The sequence below is a fragment of the Daucus carota genome, chromosome 3 (assembly GCF_001625215.2).
Source record: "Daucus carota subsp. sativus chromosome 3, DH1 v3.0, whole genome shotgun sequence".
Taxonomy (NCBI): domain Eukaryota; kingdom Viridiplantae; phylum Streptophyta; class Magnoliopsida; order Apiales; family Apiaceae; genus Daucus; species Daucus carota.
The window spans coordinates 3,633,050-3,659,994 of record NC_030383.2 but is presented as its reverse complement, the minus strand read 5'-3'; the positions used below and the strand labels follow the sequence as shown (position 1 = coordinate 3,659,994).

General features: G+C 36.9%; 1 protein-coding gene across 1 annotated transcript; it reads right to left on the bottom strand.

The window, feature by feature from the left end:
• Positions 1-188: 188 nt before the first annotated feature.
• On the bottom strand, positions 189-25,864 carry LOC108213099 (uncharacterized). The gene is made up of 21 exons (XM_017384842.2): positions 25,345-25,864; positions 24,227-24,374; positions 21,822-22,153; positions 20,782-20,863; positions 20,403-20,661; positions 19,482-19,540; positions 19,299-19,388; positions 12,474-12,565; positions 12,217-12,315; positions 12,012-12,089; positions 11,155-11,239; positions 10,993-11,051; positions 10,823-10,892; positions 6,834-6,925; positions 6,056-6,118; positions 5,856-5,922; positions 3,585-3,848; positions 3,245-3,361; positions 1,304-1,456; positions 948-1,112; positions 189-733 (listed from the first exon to the last, which is right to left on the bottom strand). Exons 1-20 carry the CDS (start codon positions 25,764-25,766, stop codon positions 1,014-1,016), a joined length of 2,730 nt encoding a protein of 909 aa, XP_017240331.1. The 5' UTR covers positions 25,767-25,864; the 3' UTR covers positions 189-733; positions 948-1,013.
• Positions 25,865-26,945: the final 1,081 nt, after the last annotated feature.

The following is a 26,945-nucleotide window of genomic DNA, read 5'->3' as shown; positions in this document are numbered from 1 at the left end:
AAGTTTACCTGAAACTTGAAAGTAATGAGATTTTCTTTTAAGTACTAATATTTTCAAATGCAGAAGTAGTTATTTGATTGGGTGTTTTATATGATTTACTCACGATGATAAAGACAATAAACTGGCAACGTACATTTATACTAGGTATAAAACAAAAGAAAAAGAAAAAATTATTGAGAGAACAAAGCAAGACAAACGCAATCTTTCCTTTAAGAGGTCTAAGAAAAAATCAAAATTTCGCCGTTTAGGCTATTAAAATTTTACTCCCTACATAGTGTTCCGTCCTCGTAACAACAGTGATACATTTGTCATTCAAAATGCAAGTACGTTCTCATAAGCAACTTCTTAATATGAAGGTCATTAAAAGCTCTCAACTTTGAAATATCCAATACAGGGCAGGGGAACAAGGAAACTCTGGTGCAAACTGAATCGAACGCGCTCATTAGGGAAGACAAAATCTTCAGTAAGCAGGATACAACAGAATATCAACTTCTGACGCAAAAGCCTGGATCGCGAACTCATTCTGAAGATGAAACCTTGTTGAAGGCTGAAGTGGGGGTTGGGTGGGCTGTGTCAATAAGCATAACCACCCATCTTGTGCCCCAGACACCAAGTTGTCAATACCTCTTAACATCATAACTTCAACTCAGGTCCCCTAAAAATTTATTCTGTATCCAGAAAACTGCTAATAATGACTACATGCTTATCGACCAGTATGAGGACTCACTGGAAACTGCACAACAAATAAGCCTTTTATGTTAATAAGGCCACTAGTTTGAAATTCGCCAATAATTATACCCCTATACAAATTGCAATCATGCGATAACAACAATCATAGTGAAAGGAGATATATGCTGATGAGAAAGAAACACAAAATCACAAACGGTAATTATGTCTTGCGCCTGGCCCTCCAGTCAGTGAATATAGAGTGCTTAATTTTTCATTACCTTTAATTGTTTATATACTGGTGGTTGTGGCCAAAAGTGTTATCACCATGATTACATCCAGAAACTTTACACAACAGGCGTCAAACTATCCCGCAATTTAATTTGCACAATTGCAAGGCAAGCCTGAAGATCCCTAAATTCTTCATATTCCGAAAATATAGTTGCCTGGAAATGCAAATGGAACTTGCTAAGTCTACATCTTAGGAACTAGAAATAACAAAAAATAGCTGGAATATTTGGAATCATTAAACATGGTTGATCTAACATGCAGCATACATACATATAATGGGTCATAGATATACTACAAATCATACTGGCCTAAAAAAGGACAATACACTTGAAAAGACGACACTAACCAGTTTAATTGTGTTCTTTAGGTGCATCTCAGCTGCAAACAATTCTCTTCGACTATTATTTAAGGAACTAAGTTCCACATACACCCTAGAAAGTTCCAAAGAAGCATGTGCAAACTTCTTAAAACGGTCGCCATCATTCCATAAATCAGATCCCTGCAAACGAAGAACGGCTCATCTCCAACAACAAAAATAAAGTGAATATAGATCTAACTATGGCCCGATTTGAAAGTTGGACATTTGAGAAAAAATTAGAGGTATGGGCCATATTAGAGGCTTGACCATGTGCATCATCTAATATTGGTGTTTGGTAGTTAGCGAACTGGAATAGCGGTTTGAACTCAAAAAGCTACATCTGAAAAAGCTACTTGGAGGAGATTTTTCAATTAGAGGATTGTCTCGTGTCTACTTAAAATACAAAAAGCTAATTCAACGGCTATTTACCGAACAATTTCATACAAAACAGTTAATTCAACCCGCTAGTCAAAACAGCTACTTCAATCAGCTAGTCAAAACTGATAATTTAATCCGCTAAAAGCTAACCGAGTAACCGCTAATTGCCAAAGAGGGCCTATATTTTTAATATATAAATACAGGTTGTACCTATTTTCATTATATATTATTTATAAACCGTTGAAGCTAAGGTTCATATCTTGTTATTTAGTTATTTGCAAACTACCCCGTCAACATTCTTTTACAATACTGAATAACAAAAGGCTGGGTGAAAGTGACCGAGTATGATTACATCGCCACTTATAGTGCTGAGTTTTGGTGAAAGGTCTACCGAGTACTAGTTTGATGAACACTCCCAAAATTTTATGTCGCTTAAACTCTTTTACAAGTGGTACTTCAGTCGAGGGATGGATGGATGTAGAGCAGAAAATGGCAATTCAGTGTGAACAAGCCTAAAAAAAACAGAGAGACCGCCCTGCAACCTCTTTGTTGGATTATTCCATCAAAAACCCATAAGAAAAACAAATCAAGGTGTTTTGTAATATTTATATCTTTATTGATGATCAAGAATACTAAGGTACTGATCTGGGTCAAATTCGGATTTCAGATACCAGCAGAATGATTGATATGAAAAAGAAAATAAACAAATTGACGTGCCTGTGGGTCCATTTTTGTGGAGGCGGTGAGAGGATGGTGGTGAATGTAATAATGAAGATGAATGCAGAAATTTTAGATGATGAACTCACTACTCGTGCAGTTATAATCAAGCTATTAGATTCGTAAAAAATTATGGCTCAAACTCTAGTGCAGGTCTGAATAATGATGCAACCAACTATCCATTATTTTAGATGATGAACTCACTACTTGTGCAATTATTATCAAGCTATTTGATTCATAATAAATTATAGCTCAAATTCTGGTGCAGGTCTGAATAATGATACAACCAAACTATCCATTCACTGCAACTCAAACTTCTACATTTCTATATTTATTTGAGACAGAAATATACATATATCTTGAGTCGTGAGGGAAAGAAGAGGAACACTGAATGTTTAGTGGGTTTTTGAAGGTGTAATTGTATGAGATTATCAATACTTTCTCAATATACAAAATATATAAAACTGTAGAAGTTTGATTCATAATAAATTATGGCTCAAACTCTAGTGCAGGTCTGAATAATGATACAACCAGCTATCCATTCACTGCAACTCAAACTTCTACATTTCTATATTTATTTGAGACAAAAATATACATATATCTTGAGTCGTGAGGGAAAGAAGAGGAACACTGAATGTTTAGTGGGTTTTTGAAGGTGTAATTGTATGAGATTATCAATACTTTCTCAATATACAAACTATATAAAAGGAAAAAAAATATACCGGATAGCAATTCAAGTTGGTTTTTTAGGACTGTTGACAAAAAAGAGGTAGACCATTTTTATTAGTATGGAGGAATAGTGACATTATATAATGCTATAACAATGAGTCATACCTGCAGTGCTCTAACTTGCTTTAGCAAGGCTTCTGAACACATTGTCAAATCTCCTTTTAATTTGTGCCACCTTGCAAACAATCCCCACGCCTCTGGTCCTCCTCCATTGCACACAATCTACTCAGAAATAAAATTTCGAAACATGAATGAAGAAGCATAATATTTAAAATAAGTAAACCCTCTGGCTGATATATGCTAAAAATATCAACCACCCATCCACACACAATAAATGTTACAAATGTATAATTTCATGCATCTTCGCAAGTTCCCAAAATGTATTGACCAGTTAGACCAACGACCTTAACATTCATATATGGACAGATAACAACTATGTATCTACCTGCTTTAGAAGTTTCCCAAGCACTTCGATCAAGTAATTGGTTTCCCGTGTTTTAGCCATGTCATTTTCAGAAGATGAATTGTCAGCAACAGAATTGACATTTGAATCACCTTGATTACATGTGTATTCATTGTTGCCTTTAGAAGACTGACTTTGGCTGCTTGTACTTCTTTGTTCAATCTCTAAAAAAATGTTCTCAAGTAACCCAACGTTGAATTTTCTATTGTTAGTTAACTCTAAAATCTTCCCTACAGCTTCGAGTGCCTGCAAAAAACCCATATATTAGCCTTGATTGAAGTAAAGCAATCACCTGCCATATGTGCAGTACCAAATGGACTGAATAGATTATAATCATAAAGATCAGCTGCACGGAAATGTACGAGGACATTTTTGTTGCTAAGGGTTCAGATTCATCAACTAGTAGAAAAAGTTTCGTAACTCAAATGACATTTTATAGCCAGAAGTATTACGAGTATATGAAAAATCAAGTTATTATCACCTCTTAACATTCATGTCTTTGTAAGACATGTTCTATTCAAATTGTCAAAAAGGAAACTTAAAACAATGAATGTTACTACCAAAAAACATCGTAATCTGATGATTGTTTTATAGTTCACCAAGAAAGTTTTACTTGATGAAATTCACTAATTACTAACCTGATTTAATCAAATATATCTGCGCTACCAACACTCAGAATATAACTGGGCCACCTATACACAGTTAAGCATTCAAATTTATGCACAGCCTTGTCACACGTCTCATGCTACATGGTTAGACTCATCACACACACAAATCCGAATATCTATATCGAGTGTCTACATGTACACACATGAATTTTCATATCTACATCAAGATTCGACCTAGATTTCTGATTTGGACTCGCAGGGAATTTGATGCCACATGCTACTTTTTCTTTCAAATATTACTCTAGTAACACTGGGGGTATATTCAACTTTATGCACAGCCTTGTCACACGTCTCATGCTACATGGTTAGACTCATCGCACACACGAATCCGAATATCTATATCGAGTGTCTGCATGTACACACATGAATTTTCATATCTACATCAAGATTCGACCTAGATTTCTGATTTGGACTCACAGGGAATTTGATGCCACATGCTACTTTTTCTTTCAATTATTACTCTAGTAACACTGGGGGTATATTCACTGGAAACTCTCAACCACATCCAATAGGGAAACCTGGGAGTTTAAAAGAACATCTCAAAGCTGCTTTCTGCAACTGGATTACCTGCAGAAACGCCATTGTGATTTTTTAATATGTTTTATGTCATAACAGGAAGATGATACGCACAGAGAGTCTGGCTTCATGTATGCTCTGTCTATTTCTATCCTACTAAAACAAACATTTTTCACTGATATTTAATATAATACATACTTTGTTATTAAATCGGTAAATCCATTTTATCTGATAAATTATAAAGATATGGTGATCAAATTAAATATAGCCTCCAGTGAAATTCAAAAAGAAGACCCCTGGATCAGACACTGAGAAAGACACTCAAAGTAATAAGAAATTATATGCACTGGCGCCGCAGACAGTACACTTCACCAGAGTCTTTGAGATGATATTTTGAAACCTTGTTAAACTAATAGCTTTGGGATCAATCTATGATATTATATAATTAATTATTCATAATACCTCAATCAAGGTTATTAGAGACTACATCAATAACAACTGGTCCAACTACCAGAGCGATCTTGATATCACTGGTTAGCTTAGTCCAGAATATTCCAAATCACAATGAAGTACTGACCTTAACCCAAACCACAATCAGTAACTTGTGCTTTTCAGTCCATCAACAAACACTGTGTTCAGACTATTACTTGTTTCATCACAACAAAAATCTGAAGTTCACACATTGTAACACTACTAGAATATTACACCAGCTCTCGTACTACATAAAATCCCTACAATAATAATACTGGAGATATAATCATTTATTGATAGAGTGAGGATGGTCAAGCTGAAGGCTGAAGCAGTTGTCCATGCAGCATAGGCTAGCCAATTATTGTTTGCACTAAAAAAAGCATAAGGAATGGATAAACAGATAACAAGTATAAGGAGGAACAGTAGGTCAACACTCAAGACAGCCTCAGGTAACAATGAAAAGCCAACATTGTGAGACATGATATAATATGCTGAACAAAATTAGTAGTGAAGATATCCAAAATACATATATATTTCAAAATATAACTCAGCCAATCCAAAAAAATTTTAAGATCAGCTCTTGAGACACCTATATTACCTGACTATAATTGCCAATGTCTGCAGCAACATGACTGAAGTTATCCCACAACTCCCAGCTGTTCCGCCTGCAGGTAGGATGCACAAAATTTACTGATTTACATCAACAAGATTGTCTATAAGGGGGATGGGAAGGAAGAAAGGGGGGTGAGAGGGGGGTAAGAGATAGAGAGTGAGGCGGGAAGAGAGAGAGAGAGAGACTTGAACTTCAATGCTTCTTTAAATGCTATAAAAGACTCTTTGCTCTGCTTCTTAATCATATGCCTGCAAAGATGTTTAAATAAATATGAACCACTTTAATTAAAAGGGAAACAAAAAGGTGAAGAAATATGGATAATCATATCATCTCCAAGAAAAGATTAGGCTGCACTAGTAAGAAGCGTTATATCTCAGGGTTGGTATATTGGTATGTTCACTAGAGTAGCAACAAGTACTTGAAAGTCAGAGTTCAAAGACAACTTTAATCTTATAAGCTTCTATGGACCATTTGCTACATAGATATTTCGAGATTAACGGTCATTCGATGTATATTTCAAGGAGCTCAAATACTGCCTCTCACAGTTATTAACTTGCTGTCATCTATGTTTGAAGTGAGGTAAATACAAGGACTAAAAATTCCCGGTAATAAGCAACTTTCATCTTATTAACTGGTACAGGTATACTTTTACAACCGGAATACACTCACTTACCCACACACACTTGACAACACATTACCTGTCCTCTTAAGTAGCAAGGCTATTAACACCCATGTTTGTGCCACCAATGTCTTCATAACATAGGTTTAACTTTAACTGCTATATATTACATATGACTATATGTAATTACCATAATATTTAAAAAGGATGTCACTTCAAATGATAATATTTATTATCAAGATAGTATATGAATGACAAATAGTATAATCTAAAGAACTAAAGATGACTCAAACGGCAGAAAAAAATAGAGCATGATACAACAACATGCAGAGAGAAGAACATACAAACAAGCAATATTATTCCAAGCCTCTCCATTATCAGGGTCAAGCTGAACAGAACGTGTAAATCCAGCCATTGCTTTTTCAACATCTCTAGCCTGCATGTTGTTGAGCAATGAAAGTAAATTTCATATTATATATGGTTGCTGAAACAGAAAGCTGAACAAAAAAAGAGAGATATATAATTATCAACATATGCAGGTATGCTGCATATATATATATATATATATATATATATATATATATATATATATATATATATATATATATATATATATATATATATATATATATATATATATATATATATATATAGGGTCAGGTTCCAGACAGAACCGCTTAAACTTAGAACCTTAGAACCACATTAATAGTCATTAAATGAAAATAATTATAATGTGTGAAATTAAACATATGAATATGTTTTAATATGGTACATATTTAAAAATACATGCCTTCAACTAATGCACATTCTTAATTTATATTTGATCATTTTACAATAAAAATATATTTAATATTTGATTTATATATCTTAGTAAAATACGAAGAGTTCGAATGTGTATGTTTCGATATCTTATTATTATTTATATGTACTGCAGCAGAATTTCGTATTTTGTAATATTATATGAGCTAGATATGTACTGCAGCAGATTATCGTGTTGTGTAATATTATATGAGCTAGATATGTACTGCAGCAGAATCTCGTGTTTTGTAATATATTTTAGTTAGATATATGTACTACAACATAATCTTGTTTTTTGTAATATTACATGTACTGTAGCAGAATCTCGTGTTTTGTAATCTATTTTAGTTAGATATATACTGCAACATCTCAATTTTGTAATATTACATGTACTGCAACAGAATCTCGTGTTTTACAATATTATATTATTAAAATTGATTGAGAATCACAAGTTGTAGGTTTGATTTGCATTTATAACAAAGTGCATATATATTAACTGATTATTATAATGAGTAGGCAGCATTTAATGATTATTATGATTTGTAATAATAAGATAAGATCATGACCATTGAATTCATATTCATCTAATGGATGTGTGTGGTCCTAAGTTCTAATTTTAATATTGGTTCTAATCTGAACCTCACCCTGTATATATATATATATCATGTCACAAAGTATCAATCTTTTGTTGTAGACATACACTGTAAAGCAGAAGAGCTCGTTAAATATTCAGCTTTCTACTGTGTTCTAATGCTTTTTCCAAATTATTCTCAGAGTGCATGTTCGTGTGAGAGAAATGAATTCTGTTGTTTGAAATATTAGTGAGGGAGTAGAACCCATGACCGAATGTGTGTATTGAATATATATGGTTGCAGGTTGCTGAAACAGAAAGCTCAAAAAAATAAAATTATCAACACATTGCATATATGTTGCGCGCACACACACACACCTATAAACATATGCTGGTAAAAGTATCAATCTTTTGTCGTAAACATACACTGTACCGCAGCCGAGCTAATTAAATATTAAGCTTTCTACTGTGTTCTAACAATTTTTTCTTAATGTGTTTCATACGTTCACTGGTAGTAGTGTGAGATGGCAAAAACAATTATGTCTAGGACCTTTACAGTCAGAGATTTCTCCCTCTCATTTGCCAAGAAAAAACTGATGTTTGGTTTAATGCATTAGGGTTTAGGTACCAATTCATGACAAGATGGTCATGGGTTTGACTTTTATCCGACATGTCAGGCCCAGGGGTCATTTTCAAGAAACAGCTTTTCTTCTCTCTTAAATATGGGTAATGCTGACACGCCAGGGGTCATTTGCAAGAAACAGCTTCTCTTCTCTCTTAAGTATGGGTAATGCCGTGTACATATTACCCTCCTCAACCTTGCGTCTCTTTGCACTTTAGGGTTAGGCACGATAATGTGGGTGTTGGCCCTGAGTGCCACAATTTGGAAGGATATGGTCTTAAACACCAGTGTCAGAGAAGATGGTCATGACTAGACCTGGCAATTTGACACGTAACACGCTAACACGAAACGAAACGACATGAAAAAAATAGATACAGGTTTTGATTTTCGATACACGAAACACGAAAGTACACGAACACGAAATTACACGATAGATTTCGTGTCGGATATGGGTTTTCATTTGGGGTACACGAAATACACGAAAGTACACGAAATATTTGTAGATTATATTTATTATATATATGTAATGATATATTAAATATATAATTGAGTATAAAGTATATATTTATATGTATGCGTGGATATATATTGTAGATATATTAACAAATTTATAAAGAATTGTATACAAGTATACTATATATCATTCACATTTAATAAATTTATAAAGGAAAATATATATTAAATCCATTTTTGGATTAAAAAATATTTTAAATATTTTTATATATAATATACACGAAATATACACGAAACGATTCGAAACGGATACGGGTTTCAAATTAGGTACACGAAATTAATAACGGGCGGATACGGGTTTCACCTTCGAGTACACGAAACACGAAAATACACGAAACGAAAGTATACGAAACGAAACGATTGCCACCCCTAGTCATGACCTATCATTTTTTCATTCAAAACGCTATATTGTGTAGACTGTAGGTCTATCCTACTTGTTTTTTTAACGCTACACGATCTAGCGTTTAGAGACCCTAAACGCTACACAATCTAGCGTTGGAAGCACTAAACGCTAATTTATGTAGCGTTTTACTCGTTTTTGCATGTTGCGGTGATTTTCAACCCTAAACGCAACACGATCTAGCTTTTTCTCCCCAAAATTGAAACGCTAGATTATCAAACATTACTAAATGGTATTTGGGGCCATTTTTCCGAACTCTGTTATTTTGGACATTAGCTATAAGTTTTATGGCATCTGGGGCCTTTTCTCCAATAATGTCTATACCAGTATTTGTTTAGGCAACTATACTACAATTTAGTCAATTGTTGGAAGGAGCAACATTACTTAGGAAAAAAACTCTATTTTAAGACACGATTACATGAAACTGGCTCGGCATGTTAAATGTCAACCCATTGACTAAAACTTTAAAGAATAAAAAGGATGAGATCAGCTGCTGTTACAAGTTCTAAGGGCCAAACACTGGACAATGTGAAGCAGGGAAAATTTTGGTAAATACATGATAGAAGTTGTAAGTTAAAGGTTAAAGAGAGGTTGTAGCAGTCTTCTTATTAAGTTGTGAGTTGTGACAGATGCGTTCCACAAAAGCTACACAAGTTGGCTTATCCTGAAAGCATATCTCCAGATTCCTAGCCTTTAAGGAAAGCAGATGCCTAACTTTAAAGGAAAACAGTTGAGGACTTACTAAATACTCCTCTTAGGAGTGTGGTGGGACGCCTATGTTGGAATATAAGTATAAGATCCATAAAGGGGCCTCCTCTAACACCTTAAGGTTTTAGAGGGAATGGTTCTCTACATGGTATCAGAGCTCTGGTCTGCAGGAGGTCTCGGGTTCGAGCCCCTGCCACCCCCCAATATTCTCACAATTTAAAATGGACACGAAGGCAATTTATACCCCAAAGATGGGCGCCCGTGATCCACTCTTCAACCCAAATAATGGGATTTCGAGTGAGGGGGAGTGTTGGAATATAAGTATAAGATCCATAAAGGGGCCTCCTCTAACACCTTAAGGTTTTAGAGAGAATGGTTCTCTACAGCCTAGCGGTAAGGGCTTATCATTAGTCATTCCAGGTCTTAGGTCTGATTCTCGCTCACCCCGAGATTTATTAGTACAGATACTCCATAAGCTTATAAGCTTACTCAAAAGAAAAAAGTCCAGGAGGGCAATGTCACTTTAAAAACGACAAGAATTATATTTGTACAGTGAAGAAGAATATGGAATCCTGCTTCGATAAAAACTTTGTAAGAAAACACAAAGGAAAACAATGAAAGAAAGGAGGGAATATTAACTGAAAAAGACGAGGAATTTTTCAGCTTTTTCATGTATGACTAATGAAAAAGAATTGGCGCTTTTTAATGATGGGTTCCATACCTTCAAGGCAGCAGCACCAAGGGCAAACCAGCCATCCGGAAACAAAGAATTCATTGCCATTGCAGACTCCCTAATATATAATCAAACAAAAACAGCTTACTCCAAATTGGGTGTACAGGAAAATAAAATATAATATAAGCACAGATGAAGAGATGTCTGCTAAATCCTACCATAAGATCTTTGCCAACTCATAATCGTTCCTGTTGTAAGCACTGCGAGCAAGGGAGCGCTGTTTTCTTGGCAAAAGTTATGGTCAGATTAATTACCCAATGACGACACTGAAAAAGTAGGACTCCAGGATGGTAGAGTCTAGGCAAATGTGAAGAAATTACCTTTGCTCGGGCAGATCTGTTCTCTGAAACCTCAAGGGCTTTCTCATAGCAAGCATCATCATTGGTAACATCACCAAGCGAACACCTAGAACAAAGAACAAATTTTAGTTATTTATAGTTTACAATGCAACCACTTATCCATAGGGCCTCTAACACCTATATATTACACAAAATATAAGCTCTGTGTGGAAAGAAATATATTTTGAGACTGGGGGTGCATGAAAATAGGTTAGATAATGCCCTACCATGAAAGGATTATATAAGGAAACAATAAAAGAGAATTTTGAAGCACTTCTCAAGAAAAACACCACAACCCCAAAATGGAGACACGATTTACCTAGAATTTACCACTCTCTATGACTCTACACATCTGTGCTTTAATAAGATTGCCTAAAATGCTTGAAGTGCACAAAATTGTTGAATTTAGTTGTGTTTATAATGGGCCAAGATGACTGAAGTAGTGGCATTTGAGAGAATTGATTGATCATCCACTAATATCAAACTTTACTTACGTAAAAATATTAAGATATCTACAAACTCAGGTATAGGAATAGGTAATATCGAAAACTTTGCAAAGAAATAAATTGTCTAATGATGAAAGAAAATTAGCTTGTGCTATGTCAATATTGTAACTTTTCTCACAAGATATGTCTGTCTAACTACTTTTGGTGCTCTCACTTCTCTTGCATGTATCATCTAAATTTCCTTCAGAAAACCTATGTTGTAAAATTGAATATGTGCGAAGGGCACTTTGGTGGTTTTAAAACCGCATGCAGGGAAAAAAGACTACAATAAATTTATTATTTGGAAAATCGTAGAGCCATAGTAATTGAAAGAATAAGCTTTAGCTCACATACCATAACCTTGGGTCACTGGGTCGCTCAGCCAACCGTTTCTTAATGAGTTCCACAGCTGATGCTTTCTTCTCCAACAGGCTACATATACAAATATTTTTTTGTTTAAGTTTGTCAGTGTCAGGAAGGCTTGGATGAGTGTAACGTATTTTAAAGTAAAACAAATGACGATTGTCAAGGATAAAAGGAAGCAATCTAAATCAAGTACCAGTAACAATATATTACAGTATCCCATAGCTCAAGATCCTCATAAACTTTAACTGCTTCACCTATCAAGCCACATCTCACCAAGAGATCACCATACTCCCTTTAAGATTGAACAAGACATTCATCAAGTATATTAAAAAAAACATGGCCTTAAGATTACAAAAGATAATTCAAAAAGTAGTTACAATTATAAATATGCTCAAAGCATGACACAGAAAAATTCTAAAAACTTTTCCATGGAGTAATTTGTATTCATACTTCCTTAGCTTAGGAATACTAGGCATATGAACCCCGAAACAGCAGTAAATTCTTTCAGCGACTCCAAGAGAAGTATCACGAACACCCTGGACCTGAAATTAACAAGAAAAATATTCAAATAAGACCAGAAAAGCACATTTTATGAACATGCTATGAACTACTTAAGAATCCACACCAAAACCCCAGGAAATACTACTATTTGATTAATGGAAAATAACGATTACAAGATAAGTGCCGCACTTCGAGAAGCGACGGTCTCCCCCAAGCCCTAGAGTTTCATTACACAAAAGACATAACATAATAATCCCTAATTCATTTCCTATATCCAGCTCTGTTCTGTTGTTTAGTCAATGACATGTTTGCCCTTATCGGGTTTGGGCCTCCTTGCATATGTTTTGGGCTGGTCCCTTGCATTACCCCCGGCCCACAGAGCCACCTTGTCCTCAAGGTGAAAGTTCGGAAACATCTGATCACAAGCCACAAATGGTTCCCAGGTAGATTCATATTCTGGCAGACCCTCCCATTTAATCAGAACCTCCACTTCAGCTTGGTTGGCTCCTGACACATGCCTGATCCCCAACACTCGTTCCGGAGTACTATCAATCAGTAAAGAATCGTCCCTTAGTACTGGAAGGGAAGGCATTACATTAACTGCACCTACAGCTTTTTTAAGCTGTGAAATGTGAAAAACGGGGTGTATTTTTGATGACGCCGGCAGCTCAAGGCGATATGCTACTTTGCCCACCCGCTGCAGAATAGTAAAAGGGCCATAAAATTTGGCTGCCAGTTTGTTGCAAGAGCGATGATTCACTGTTTGTTGGCGGTAAGGTTGGAGCTTAAGAAACACCTTCTCACCCACCTGAAACTCCAAATCTCTCCTAGACCCATCTTCCTGGTGTTTCATATGTTGCTGAGCACGAATCAAGTTTGCCTTCAACTCATCTAACACGGCATCCCTCTCCAATAACTGGTCCTCCAGAGTTGATACAGCTGTTTGGTCCCTCGGCCCTCGAACAACAGAAGGGGGATCCCGCCCATATAAAGCCTTGAAGGGTGTGAATCCTGTAGACACATGATAAGAGGAGTTGTACCAAAACTCAGCCCAAGGAATCCATTTCGCCCAGCTCTTCGGTTTCCCATTCACAAAGCAACGAAGGTATGTCTCCAAGCACTTATTCACTACCTCGGTTTGACCGTCTGATTGCGGGTGATAAGCAGTACTCTTACACAAAGCGGTACCCTGCAGCCTAAACACCTCCTTCCAGAATAAGCTTAAGAAAATCTTGTCTCTATCTGAGACTATAGATGCTGGGAAGCCATGCAGGCGTACAATTTCCTTCACAAACCGGTCTGCGACCACAGGAGCTGTGAAAGGATGGCGTAGAGTCAGAAAGTGCGCGTACTTGGTGAGTCGATCTACAACTACCAATACTGTGTCGACGCCTTCCGATTTCGGAAGCCCTTCCACAAAATCTAAGGATATATCTTCCCAAACTTTATCTGGTATTGGTAGTGGCTGAAGCAGGCCTGCAGGACTCAGGGTCGAGTGTTTTTGTTGTTGGCAGATAGAACACGCCTGGACGTATTGGGTAACAGCTTTACGCATCCCTGGCCAAAACCAATCCGCTGCCAGTCTTTGGTAGGTTTTTAAGCTCCCCGAGTGTCCTCCCATAGGAGAATCATGGTATTCCAATAACAGGGGTTGCACCATATCCAGTCTGTTAGGAATAACAAGTCGCCCTTTGTATTTCAAAACCCCCCGGTCAAGCGAATAACCCTTAGGAACTGACTGCCCAGTAGATATATCCTTGCTCAGTTTAAGAATGAAGGGGTCTTGCTTAATTATCTTCTCGAATCTCTCCCAATGAGCCCAACTGGATGCTAATAACAACCCAAACTCAGCCTGCTCGGGGTTCTTTCTAGATAACGCATCGGCCACTATGTTAGCACGCCCAGCCCGGTATTGAATTTCGAAGTTAAACCCCAACAACTTGCTTACCCATTTCTGGTAAGCCGGGTTGACTTCGCGTTGCTCCATCAGATACTTAAGACTCTGTTGGTCTGTTCGAATAATGAAGTGCCGCCCCAGCAGATAATGTCTCCATTTCAGTACTGCAAGGACTATCGCCATTAGTTCTTTCTCGTAAATCCCTTTGTCTCGTGCCCGAAGGCCTAAAACTTTACTGAAATACGAAATCGGGTGCCCTTCTTGAAGCAATACCGCACCCACCCCAAATCCTGATGCATCGGCCTCCAACAAAAATGGCTTGTTGAAATTCGGCATTGCCAGAACCGGTGCGTTCAACATGGCTGTCTTTAAACGATTAAAGGCATCTGTAGCTGCAGCACTCCAACAGAATTGGTCTTTTTTAAGCTGCTCAGTGAGGGGATGTGCAATGGTGGCATATCCTGCAATGAATTTCCGGTAGTACCCGGTAAGCCCCAGAAAACCCCTTAATTCCTTGATAGAGCGAGGAATTGCCCAGTCTTGCATGGCCTGGATTTTACTACCATCCACCGAAACACCATTCCCAGAGATCATATGACCCAAATAAGCGAGTTCACGCCTGCCGAATTCACACTTCTTGGCATTAGCGTACAGCTGGTTTTCTGCTAACACCCGAAGCACCAACTCAACCTGTTGCACATGCTCTTCCTGCGTTGGGCTGTAGACGAGAATGTCGTCGAAGAAAACTAACACGAACTTCCGCAGGAAGGGTTTAAAAATCGAATTCATCAGGGCCTGGAAGGTTGCCGGAGCGTTGGTTAACCCGAAGGGCATTACTAGGAACTCGTAATGTCCTTCGTGGGTTCTAAACGCGGTCTTTGGTACATCCGATGCCCGAACTCGTATCTGGTGATACCCCGACTTAAGATCCAACTTCGTAAAAAACTTGGAGCCATTGAGCTCATCTAGCAGCTCATCAATCACCGGGATCGGGTACTTGTCAGCAATGGTGACTTTGTTGAGGGCGCGGTAGTCGACACAGAATCTCCACGACCCGTCCTTCTTTTTAACCAATAGCACTGGGCTTGAGAAAGGGCTTTGGGAGACCTGTATAATTCCTGCAGACAGCATATCGCGGACCAGTGCTTCTATTTCATCCTTCTGCACTTGTGGATAGCGGTAGGGTCTCACGCTTACCGGATCAGTACCTTCTTTGAGAATGATTTTGTGCTCAGAATCTCTTGCCGGAGGGAGGCCTGTGGGCATGTCAAACACACGATCATATCTCTTTAACACAGGCTGTAGAAATTCAGGACCCTTTAACCCCTCTGCAGTTTGCAACTCGACAGTACCCTGTGTTGCCATGTGGTTTAATTCCACCAAGAATCCATTGCGCTCTTTTCGCAGCGTCCGGAGCATAGCTTTTAGCGAAATTTTGCTCCGATTGAGTGACGGCTCCCCTTGGACCTTAACTTGCTGGCCATTTAAGTTGAACACCAGAGTCTGGGTTTTCCAATTTGCTGTCATGGTGCCCAGTTTTTCCAACCACTGAATTCCCAAGATTACGTCTGAACTGCCCAAACACAAGGGAAGATAATCCTCCACCACTGTTACATTTGGTAATTCCAGGACCACCTGCCTACACTCCCCCTGTCCTTGCACTGCTTCCCCTGTTCCCAGTGTCACCCCAAATGATTTATTGGACGTGACTGGAATCCCCAATTTCGCCACTGCATCAATTGAAATGAAGTTATGCGAGGCTCCTGGGTCAATCAACACTACCACCTCGGTACCCAGGATGCGTCCCTTCAGCTTCATCGTCTGTGGTGTAGTAAGACCCACAACTGAGTTGAGCGAAATAGCTAATTGCTCACTATTCTGGTTATCTTCATACCCCAAGACAGCCCCATCTGAATCATATTTGGGTGAGTCCCCCTCTTCTCCCCCTTCCTCCTGCAACAATATGACATTAAGCTCCTTCTTCTTACACTTATGTCCCACTGCCCACTTCTCATCGCAACGGAAACACTCCCCTTTCTGCCGCTTTAACTGGAGTTCCTTATCAGTGAGCCGGCGCACCTCCCCAAATGGTTTGGCGACTGGTAATCTGTTAGAGTCTTTCGAAAAACTGCTAGAGGGTGAAGTCGCAGATTGGGATTGAACAGATATAGAACGTGCCGACGGGCTATACGAACTGGAAACAGAGTGAGGGGAGCTAAAAAAAGTACCTGCGTAATGAGACGGGGAGGATTTAAAACTGGAGCCACTCCCTTTTCCAGAACGATTCGTAGCGGAGCGCAACTTATCCTCAACCTTAATGGAGAGGTCCATGGCCTGGTCCAAGGTGATTGGCCCCAACAATCGAATTTCTGATTTAATCTCCTCTTGCAGACCGTTAATGTACTGGCCTTTGGCGATCTCCTCCGGCACACCCGTAAGAGGGGCCATCAACTCAATAAACCCCCTTCGGTATTCAAACACGCTGCTGGTTTGACTGTGATTCAGCCACTGTTCATAGAGTGAACCAGCAGAGGATGGCCTGAATTGTTTCAAGAGCAAACCCTTGAGCTCCTCCCAGCGCCGTAAAGGCCTCCTACGGTGTTCCCACTGATACCACAGCAAGGCATCACCATCCAACGAGACGACAGCCGCCTCCAACCTTTCCTCCTCAGTCAACCTGTAAAAACTGAAATAGCGCTCCGCTCGGAGTATCCAGCCATCGGGGTTGTGCCCATCAAACACCTGAAGATCCAACTTCTTCATTCTCCACCCAGTTCCCATGCCAACCTGGGGACCCGAATTGAAAACCCTACCCGACCCGACATCTCTAGGGCCACCGCCCCGACCCGAATCACCAAATTCCCCAAACCGTCCAAACTCAGAAAAATCGCCCTCACCTTCAGGACCCCCCGTCTTTAACCCAGATAGGGTCAGACGTACTTCATCTTGGAATTTGGCTTGTTCCAAGCGAAGTTGGTTGAGGAGGGCGTCCTGTAACTCCTTCGACTTCGTAACCTTGTCGTCGAGACGTTGAATAGCTAGATCCATAGCTTTCGACAAACGGTCGCTTAGGGTTTGTTGTAGCTCGAGAGAGGCCCCATTGACGGAGGCTGAAATTTGTTCGACCACTGTGGAGCGCATCTCGTTCAAACCCTTTTCCAACACTTCGATGCGATACTGATTAGATGGCGGAGCACCCATGACAGATCCAGAAACGTGTCGCTCTGATACCACTTTGCTATGAACTACTTAAGAATCCACACCAAAACCCCAGGAAATACTACTATTTGATTAATGGAAAATAACGATTACAAGATAAGTGCCGCACTTCGAGAAGCGACGGTCTCCCCCAAGCCCTAGAGTTTCATTACACAAAAGACATAACATAATAATCCCTAATTCATTTCCTATATCCAGCTCTGTTCTGTTGTTTAGTCAATGACATGTTTGCCCTTATCGGGTTTGGGCCTCCTTGCATATGTTTTGGGCTGGTCCCTTGCAGAACATTCCTTTTCTTTGCTAATTAATTTAATAATAACATCCTTTACAGACATAAAAATGTACCTTCTACAAAATTGATTTATCTTCCATTTTTATATTATAACAAAATATGTAACTGAATATTAAACCTACCACCATTCAATGAAATGATCAGTAACACAAATTACATTGTAAAAGCCTTATTAAGCAAAGACCTATAACTTAAAAAATTACCCAGAGAGAATATTACTTTTATATTAATGTCCTTGTTAAGTTCCACCTCAAGCTGAAAGATCTTATATCCTACTTGCAACCCGTCACAGGCTAAAAGTTTCAACATACTTAAGAGGATTTAAAAACTCAAATTATGCATAAACACAACATAGCTTATAATTTATAGTACTCCCACTAGATATCTGGCTCATGACAGATAAATAACCTTTAAACTCCCCCAACCTAGTAACTAATACACTAAACTACACACTCAATTTAATAGAATGTTGTGGCAATGCAAAATAAGAAACAAAGAAGCCGACAAGAATTATATGATATAGGTTCTAATCTTTATTATGCATGACTAATTGTTACCCAAGGTCAGAAGACTACAGTGTTTGGCTTCTGAATGTAAGAAGTGACCCAAAACCAGCTTCCAATCTTCTTATCCTGGTCAAAAGACTGCAGTGTTTGGCATACGAATATAACAGAAACTGACCCATAACCAGCTTCCGATTTTCACATAACTGTAATGACATCGGGGGCTATATACATTACTCATAAGAGTCTATGTATGGGGCAACACATAGACTAATTACACTTAGGATAGATAATATTCCTATTCAAGAAAAAAAACTATAACAACCTAAAATAACTCCAATTTTGTCTATAACTGAATTGCAACAAAAACTACACATAATTCATGTCTACACTGGTCTAGAATATATTCATAGTATATTGACCCTAATTAATAATTTTTGTTTTACCAATAACCAATTTAGAGCAATTTGTTGTTGGTCACAAACTTAATAACTTTGAAGTCACAAAGAGACGTAAATTCTATTTACCCATTGAGCAGCATAGACATGTACCCTAACTTTCATAAACAATTAAAGTCCAGATGTACAACATTGATTCAATAAAAGATGATGCAACACCTAGTCTTTTCAATCTACACTTAGGACTGTAGGTAAATGATTTCGTACATGCCAGAAAAATTCTAATTTTACAAACATTAGATCTTGAAATCTGTAAAATTTAGGATCATTCATAATTATCTAAGTATAAAATATAAGCTGCTGTGCCAATGTAATAGTTTTCTAAGAAAGTAACATTCTTTTTCCAATATACATGAAATTATAACAAACGATAAGATAATATTTTAACAACAATGCACAGCTTACTAGTTTATCCATCATCAGTAAGGCACGCTCCTTTGTGTGACTACGACTTGACTCCCATCGAACACGTAAGATATCACAGAAACACCGCACCTGAACGAGGACAATAATTATAGGCATAACATAAAGAAACCATAGATTAAGTGTATCACTTGGTGCAAGTTATTGTTCGTGAAAGTAACTTACAATGAAATCAGAAGACTGCTGAGAATCAATTGCCTCGATGTAGGGGGCCATTTCCCACCCTGAAAAAATAACACACTTATAGATATAGGGCACAATAGCAGCACACCTTGAAAGCAGGGGTAGTAATTATAAAAACCTCTACTCTTCCACTATGTATTACACAGCTGAGTCCAGAGGTTACTGGTGTATAAAAACAATCTTAATAAGTCCAAACAGCTAAATATTTTAGTCAATTAATCTTTCTATATTATTCATTTTTCTTCGTAAGATCAAAAGCTTGCCCGATGTATAAGTAGGGATTGGTGCACTTTTATCAATCTTCTCTTACAGAAGGTAATTTATAATTCTTAAAGGATTCAAGTACACTCGACTCCCTGACAGGTAGGTTTTAATTATATGTCAATTAGCCTATGTAATCAAGATCTGTTGATTACATGAGAAATAATCTGCAATTAGATGTTCCTGCGGTCAGTTACAAGCTAAATTTGTACATATTTATTGACACAAGCATTTAAAAAACCAGACTACTTGGCCAAAAAACAGAGCTATATTGTCTTAATGGTTTACAATTTTGATAAAGTAAGAATACCGATTTACTAGGCAGTACTAAATGGACAAAAATTAACAGAGTAGAAGAAATCCCAGAGAGGTGCAATCCAAATAGGACACTGGGGGTAAGAGTTAATGATTCAGTGCCACTAAAGTGGTTTCAAAGGTATGACATGATAGCATTTCTTCTATTGTAATACACCAAAAAAGCTTGCCCTATTTAAAGTAATTTTTTTAAGATCAAGTCAGGAAACAAATGTTAAATAAGATAAATTCAGTTGAGAAAAAATAAGAACAAAAAAACTACTCTTTTCTTCTCTTAAGAGCTTTATAGTATAAGAAAGCCAACTACAAACATATATAAACACTTACTTTGCATCTCGTTATGCCGGCTGCTCTTCTCAATGGACAGACATTGTGCCAATATGACTGCCTGTTGGACAGCTTTTAAAATGGCTACACCACTGTTGGGAATTGTTCTTGTGCCATTACAGGATTCATGGTTGACATCTACTAGTCTTGGTGTCAATAATATATCAGAATTTTCACATGTTACATTATGACGTTCAGACATATTGTTTTCAACTTTATCACCGCCTACAGAAAGCACCAGCTGAGCCTTAGGTTCAACCTATATCCATGTATTATGTAACTCATCAAAATTCATATACACAGCAGTTTTACCGACAATTCCATTGACTAAACACAATAGCATTTATAACAAGCTCTGGAGTAAGACTTCATAACATACTTGATGCACAGTGCGGAAACCCAAAGCTCCACTAACAGAGAGATGGAGACCGGAGGCAACTTCTGCTGATTTGAAGTGCAGGCTGGACAAAAGAGACAAAATTATCTTAGTAATAAGCCTCAAACAAACAAAATGCAACAAGTATGGGAACTGGGAAGTGCAGTTTCAAGTACAGAATATGAATATAACAAGAAATGCATGAGATACCATGCATATACAGTATGTGCAAAATATTTAGAACTTAAGGGAACGTATTCAACTAGATTTTAAAAGATTTATACAGATTATTAATAATTCACAATTTGGACGGACTGTAGCTAAATTAGGATTCCACGTAGAGTTGACGCAGAGTTGGTAGTCTACACAGAGTTCATGCAGTCCATGCAGGCTTATTTTCATATCCGGCAAAATCTCTTGGACCTGCGTGAGATTTCTAGAAATCTAAAAAACACTGTGATATCAAACGGAATCCCCCGGTTTTATAAAATCCATCAAAGATCAATATGTTTTTGAATGACCTTAGATTCTAAAATCCATGTTGAATACAGCTAGACTTTAAAAAAAAAATTCTGGATTGCCAAACTTTTTGAAATCTTGAATTTTTAAAGGACAATATAAAATTTCAATAGAATTTATAATGGATTTTTTAGAACCTATATTAAATATCCCCAGACTTCTAAAATCCAAACAATCATATACAATCTAAAAAAATTCCAAACTGAAGTAATAAATTTAAATAAATATATGCATCATGTATATATAGAAATAGTGTGCACGTGCCTGAACACAAGAACAAGCAAATATATCTTAGCCGTATATCTATAATCACATATTATAAAATAATTCTTGGGATATAACAAACACCTCAGGAAAAAAGAATAATTATATCACAATATAGGTATGCAATGTGTAGAAAACAATACTATACCCTAATCTGTGTTGGACACAAATCAATTGCACAAGCAAAGAAAAATCAATTGCATTCCAATTAATTAGACACCAGAGATTCCTAAAATACGAGATGCTAAATGAAAACTAACCTGGAAGAATCAACCCGGCCGTAGATGTGTTCGACTATACCCATTTCCAAATATAACATTGCAACTATGGTTTGTGCTTCCTCCTCTGGAAAATTGGCGCCCCAATAGCTTACTACTTTTTCCATGGTCCCAAAATGATTTGAACTTTCACGCATAAAAACTTGCAAGAGATCAAACATGTAAGAAGAAAGCTCATCTAGGACTTTCTGTTGAATGAGAAGGAGCCTAACCAACCACCATGAGATGCTTTGTAACCCATAGGGAGGAGCAAGACTTTCATCCAGCAACCAGTCTTTTATCCTCATCAGCAATATTTTCGCAAAGACTATATACTGTAGAGGAAAACAGGAGGAATAAATAAACTGGGAAAATAAATACTATGTTGTATGCTAATCAGGGAAAGAACAAAATCAAATCATTAATAAGTTTCGCTACTAATGCTAACAGTCAAGCAGTAACTCACCATGTTCCCAGTCATATTTGGAAGTTATTTAGGACTAAAAGACTAAAGACCGTCCATCTTTGAAATCAAACGGCAATTGCATATCTACATAGATAGATATCACTTGCTAAATTTCGGCCCTGTTTGGGTGCGCCATATGAGCATGGCATTGACTTTAGTCGCATATAAGTTCACCTAAATGAGCTTTAAATAAGATTAATGACAAAAGCTCTTCTTTGTTTTTAGAAGCATAGCATCTGACATATGACATCACAGAAGTACGAGAAGTATAAATGCATAATACTAGTATTGTTGATTTCTTAAATGCATCTAATGGATGTACTTCCCCCTAAAGATGGTATAAAAGAAGACAAAATATATCTTAGTAGTTGGTGATAAAAAGTGGCTTTCGAAAATCAAGCCCAGAAGACGGTATAAAAGTTGCATCAATGTTTGAAATCTAGACTATCCTAGATGTATTTGTATAATTGTCCTATTATTCCCATCTCCTACTGTCACCACCATCCGACATATGACATCACCGAAGTACGAGAAGTATAAATGCATAATACTAGTATTGTTGATTTCTTAAATGCATCTAATGGATGTACTTCCCCCTAAAGATGGTATAAGAGAAGACAAAATATATTTAAGTAGTTGGTGATAAAAAGTGGCTTTCGAAAATCAAGCCCAGAAGGGGGTATAAAAGTTGCATAAATGTTTAAAACCTAGACTATTCTAGATGTATTTGTACAATTGTCCGATTATTCCCATCTCCTACTGTCACCCCCCCCCCCCCCCCCCCCCCCCCCCCCCCCCAGACCCCCACCCCCGGAAAGAGGAAGTTACTAAGTATTCTATCAGAAACGCATAAGAGGATGTGGATGTGCTGATCGAGGGGAACTCTGAGGTCCTGCTGGATTGAGATTTGAGGCACCTACCAATGAGTAACAAGAAAGCATCCAAGCACTACAGCAAATGATAGATTTATTTTTTTGCCTAGTTTTCCTCAAGTAAAGTGAGCTATATTAAAACAATAAACACTCTTATATAGGTTAATTCCTGCACTGTACAGGTACATAGATCACCAGGAAACAAATGTTTACTTATCAAGATATACACAAGAAGTATAATTTATATTTTTAATATTTTCGGGTAACGTCCATTGCATAAAATTATACAACAGGTACTTCATCTATAATGTTCACCAAAGATTCGGAACATACATACTCTACACAGAGGCCAAAACTAACCAAATTGAAATAAAGCTACCCACAGTGGTAATGCTTGTAATCAAATGAAAACATAAGATGCTAAATTTCATCGAACAATAAAGTAATATATACTGAGAATTAGTTGGAGAAAAAAAGTTAAAAGTATTTAACCTAGAATTCTCTTTAGACTAATGGTAGTCCTATAAATAAAACATAAGTAGCCAATGAAATGTAAAGAGCCGCTTGTTCTCTCTCAATATAATTTCTCCCTAATCTCCAATCATTCATTCGCAGTATTTTCTTGAGATTATCCAAATGATATTAATTATGGTCCATTTACCAGTAACCGTACATTGACAGAGAAGCCGTGAAATGTAGGGATTCCATATACAGAAATGTAATTTACCATCTTGTAGAAATATTAAAACATTGGGCGAGTGCACACTTCTGATTAAAACTGACTGAAGAAAAACTGTAGCAACATTATATTGGCCTTCATTGTCATTTTCTGATTGAAAATGTTAAAAGAAAAAAAAAAAGGAGGGGCAAAATATAGTGGCAGAATAATCTTAGCTGATAAAGTGCAGAGAGAATTGTGACAGCTATATAAGTATCTCAAGCGCGAAGATAATAATTCATACATACATATATGTACAGATGCTCATATTCCCGGATGAAGACAAATTAGAAAAAGAAAGACGAAACAAGTAAAAAAAAATCCAGATAAACTATTAGAGATACACAAGTACCTGCAAGTTTGAGAACTTCCCCTGCAGTTCAGACCCTGTTATCATCAGCTCATTCCGTGCCCAAATTTCCCACTCCAGCCAGTCACCATCGTCTGCCTCCTTGAGATTCATTGTCAGCAGAGGTACCAAAGGAAATCTTTCTAGTGGCCTGAAATATGTATAAATACACACATAACAATAGATTCAATATTAGTGCACCAAATATACATACAAAGTCCTGCTATGCCACAAACTATACAACCCTAAAAAATATCACCAAATATTATATACAAAGTTAATTAAATATATTAAAAACATTCCCTGTATAATCTGAATAGAAATACAGTGGAACCCTTCTAAATGGATACTCTTCAAAGTATTAAACTATCCAATTGATAAAAAAAAGTCTGGGTCCAGGATCAGTATTAAAATTTAATAACCCATTTATCGTGATAATTAATCTATTTATATAAAAATTAGCATTAAATAACGGTCCCAACTTTCGCATAAAGTGATATTTTCAACTATATACATGTTTTTTATACACTTCATGAAGATATTTTTAACACAGATTTGTGCAATTTTATTTGTTAAATAACTTCCTCACCATGTATTATTATCTATGTTATATTTAACTCATTTTGGTGATATTTTTTACGTTATATTTGTGACAAAATTTTATCAAGTTAGGTAATGTTATTAAATTTATACTTTTGTTTTGACCTCGAAAGTGTTGATGCGCATAAATGATAGTATATCACTTGAAAATAATGTATAAGAGTTTTAGTATGTAGAAAAATTATTATAATCATTTTTATTAGAAATCAATAAACCTCTCATATAATATAACCTCTCTAAAGTGATAAATTTATCTGATCACTTTAGACGGATTTTACTACACAATTCAGTATAAATGCAGATAGAATTTGCTAAATGAGGCAAAAGTTCAAAATGGAGTACTAATCAGGGTACTAAATATTCGGATGTTTTGCTTAGGGGATATTACTTGATGCATAGTACTTCTACTAACTAACATCTACCAAATCACATATTATTCACCTAGTTTGTAGAATAAATTATTTCTTAATCAAATTTCAAACACGAGCACTCGAAAAAAAGGCGTGATCGACGCAACTTACCCGGTGAAATTACACTGTGTAAAAGCGAGAAAAGCCGCAACACCAACCGCCATGACAACAAACCCTCTCAACAGCCTCTCCTCATCATCACCTCTCAAAAACACCTCAACTCTCTCCCTAACCGTCTCCGAATAAAACCTCTTCGCACTCTCCTTAGAATTCTCCAAACAGGCTTTACTAGACTCGTCGAAATCGAAGATTTGTCGAGCCGCGGGGGACGCGAGAGCCTTGGCGTAGTCGCCTGACTCGATGAATTGGAGCAATTCGTCGGCTAGGGTTTGGATAGGTGGAGGGGGAGGAGATGAGATTGACGGCGGGGATTGAATTGAGGGGAGATCGGACGGTGAGAATGAGCAGCGAAGAAGTCGGAGCTCGAAGGCGCGGAGGAGGTGAGATGGCGGAGATGATTTGTGGATCGCCATGGTTGTGTTGTGAGAGTGTGTGTGTGTGTGTGTGTTGGGGTTTATGGGGTTGGTTGAAAATAGGGTTTTGTAAAAATTTGGGTGAATGTGTGGGAGCTGTTACAGCTGTAGGAGTATGTGTCTAACGGTTACTTTTTGTTACCGCCTCGCTGAGTTGCTGTTATAGCAAGTCCAAAAGTGCCCTAAAATCATGTCCTAAATCAAAATTTAAGGCATTTGAAGTAAAATGGTGCTCCAACAATGTTCTAGTGGTGCCTCAAAACACTAGGACATCTAACAAATGCCTTATTTTTGAAGCACAATCATGCATGCCCTAAACCATTTCTATCAATAAAATATTAGTTTACTCACATTCCAACACACCTCTCTTCTCTTTCTTTTTCACTTCCCTCCAACAATAATTCAACTATACTATTATTTAAATAATAAGGCACAATAATAAGACATATTGTTGGAGTTGTTATATTAGAATGATGTCCTAAATCACTAGGACATAATTTTTTATTATATATATAGTGCATTTGTTAGGACATTGTTGGACTTGTTCTTGCTAATCACAGCATGTGCTGCTTGATTTGATTCTAGGCCTGTATAGCTTTTAAAAATTTATGTCACAAAAAAAACCCTCAAAAGCTCAAACTAATTTATTTCAAGTTGTTTATGATTTATTTCTAATTTTACCCCCGATTTATGACTTATCCTAAAAATAATTATTTTTCAGTTCAAAATCAAAACTCCGCTCTATCTAATGAATTTAAGTTTCACCCTTTGTGAAATATATGATACTAGCTTATAACCCGTGCAATGCACCGGCGGTTATAATATTTGCTATTTTATCGTATATATTTTAGCTTAAACTAATATTGTGAAAATAAAATTATGATAGAATAATATGATTAAATAAATTTTTTATTTAACAGATGATAAATACTTAATAATTTATTTCGTCAAATGGCTCATTGAAAACTAGGTCGAACATATATATTTAACTAAGAATGTTAACATATGATTTTTTCATGTTATAATTTAAGGAGATCTATAAAATCAAATATAAATCAACCAATCAATCTTTTAATATTTCGTTATTAATAAAACAATAATATAGTACGAAACATTAAGTTAAAAAAGACGCGTAAAAGAAAATGCTGGCCCATCATACTAACCTAAATATTTTGGTTT

Bases quoted from the DNA above. Each gene is read 5' to 3' on its own strand.
- LOC108213099 (XM_017384842.2), bottom strand. From the start codon at position 25,766: ATGGCGATCCACAAATCATCTCCGCCATCTCACCTCCTCCGCGCCTTC. The intron at 20,662-20,781 runs GTATGTTATGAA...ACATGGATATAG, and splicing joins GTTTCCGCACTGTGCATCAA to GTTGAACCTAAGGCTCAGCT. The intron at 3,362-3,584 runs GTAGATACATAG...ATTTCTGAGTAG, and splicing joins TTGGGAAACTTCTAAAGCAG to ATTGTGTGCAATGGAGGAGG.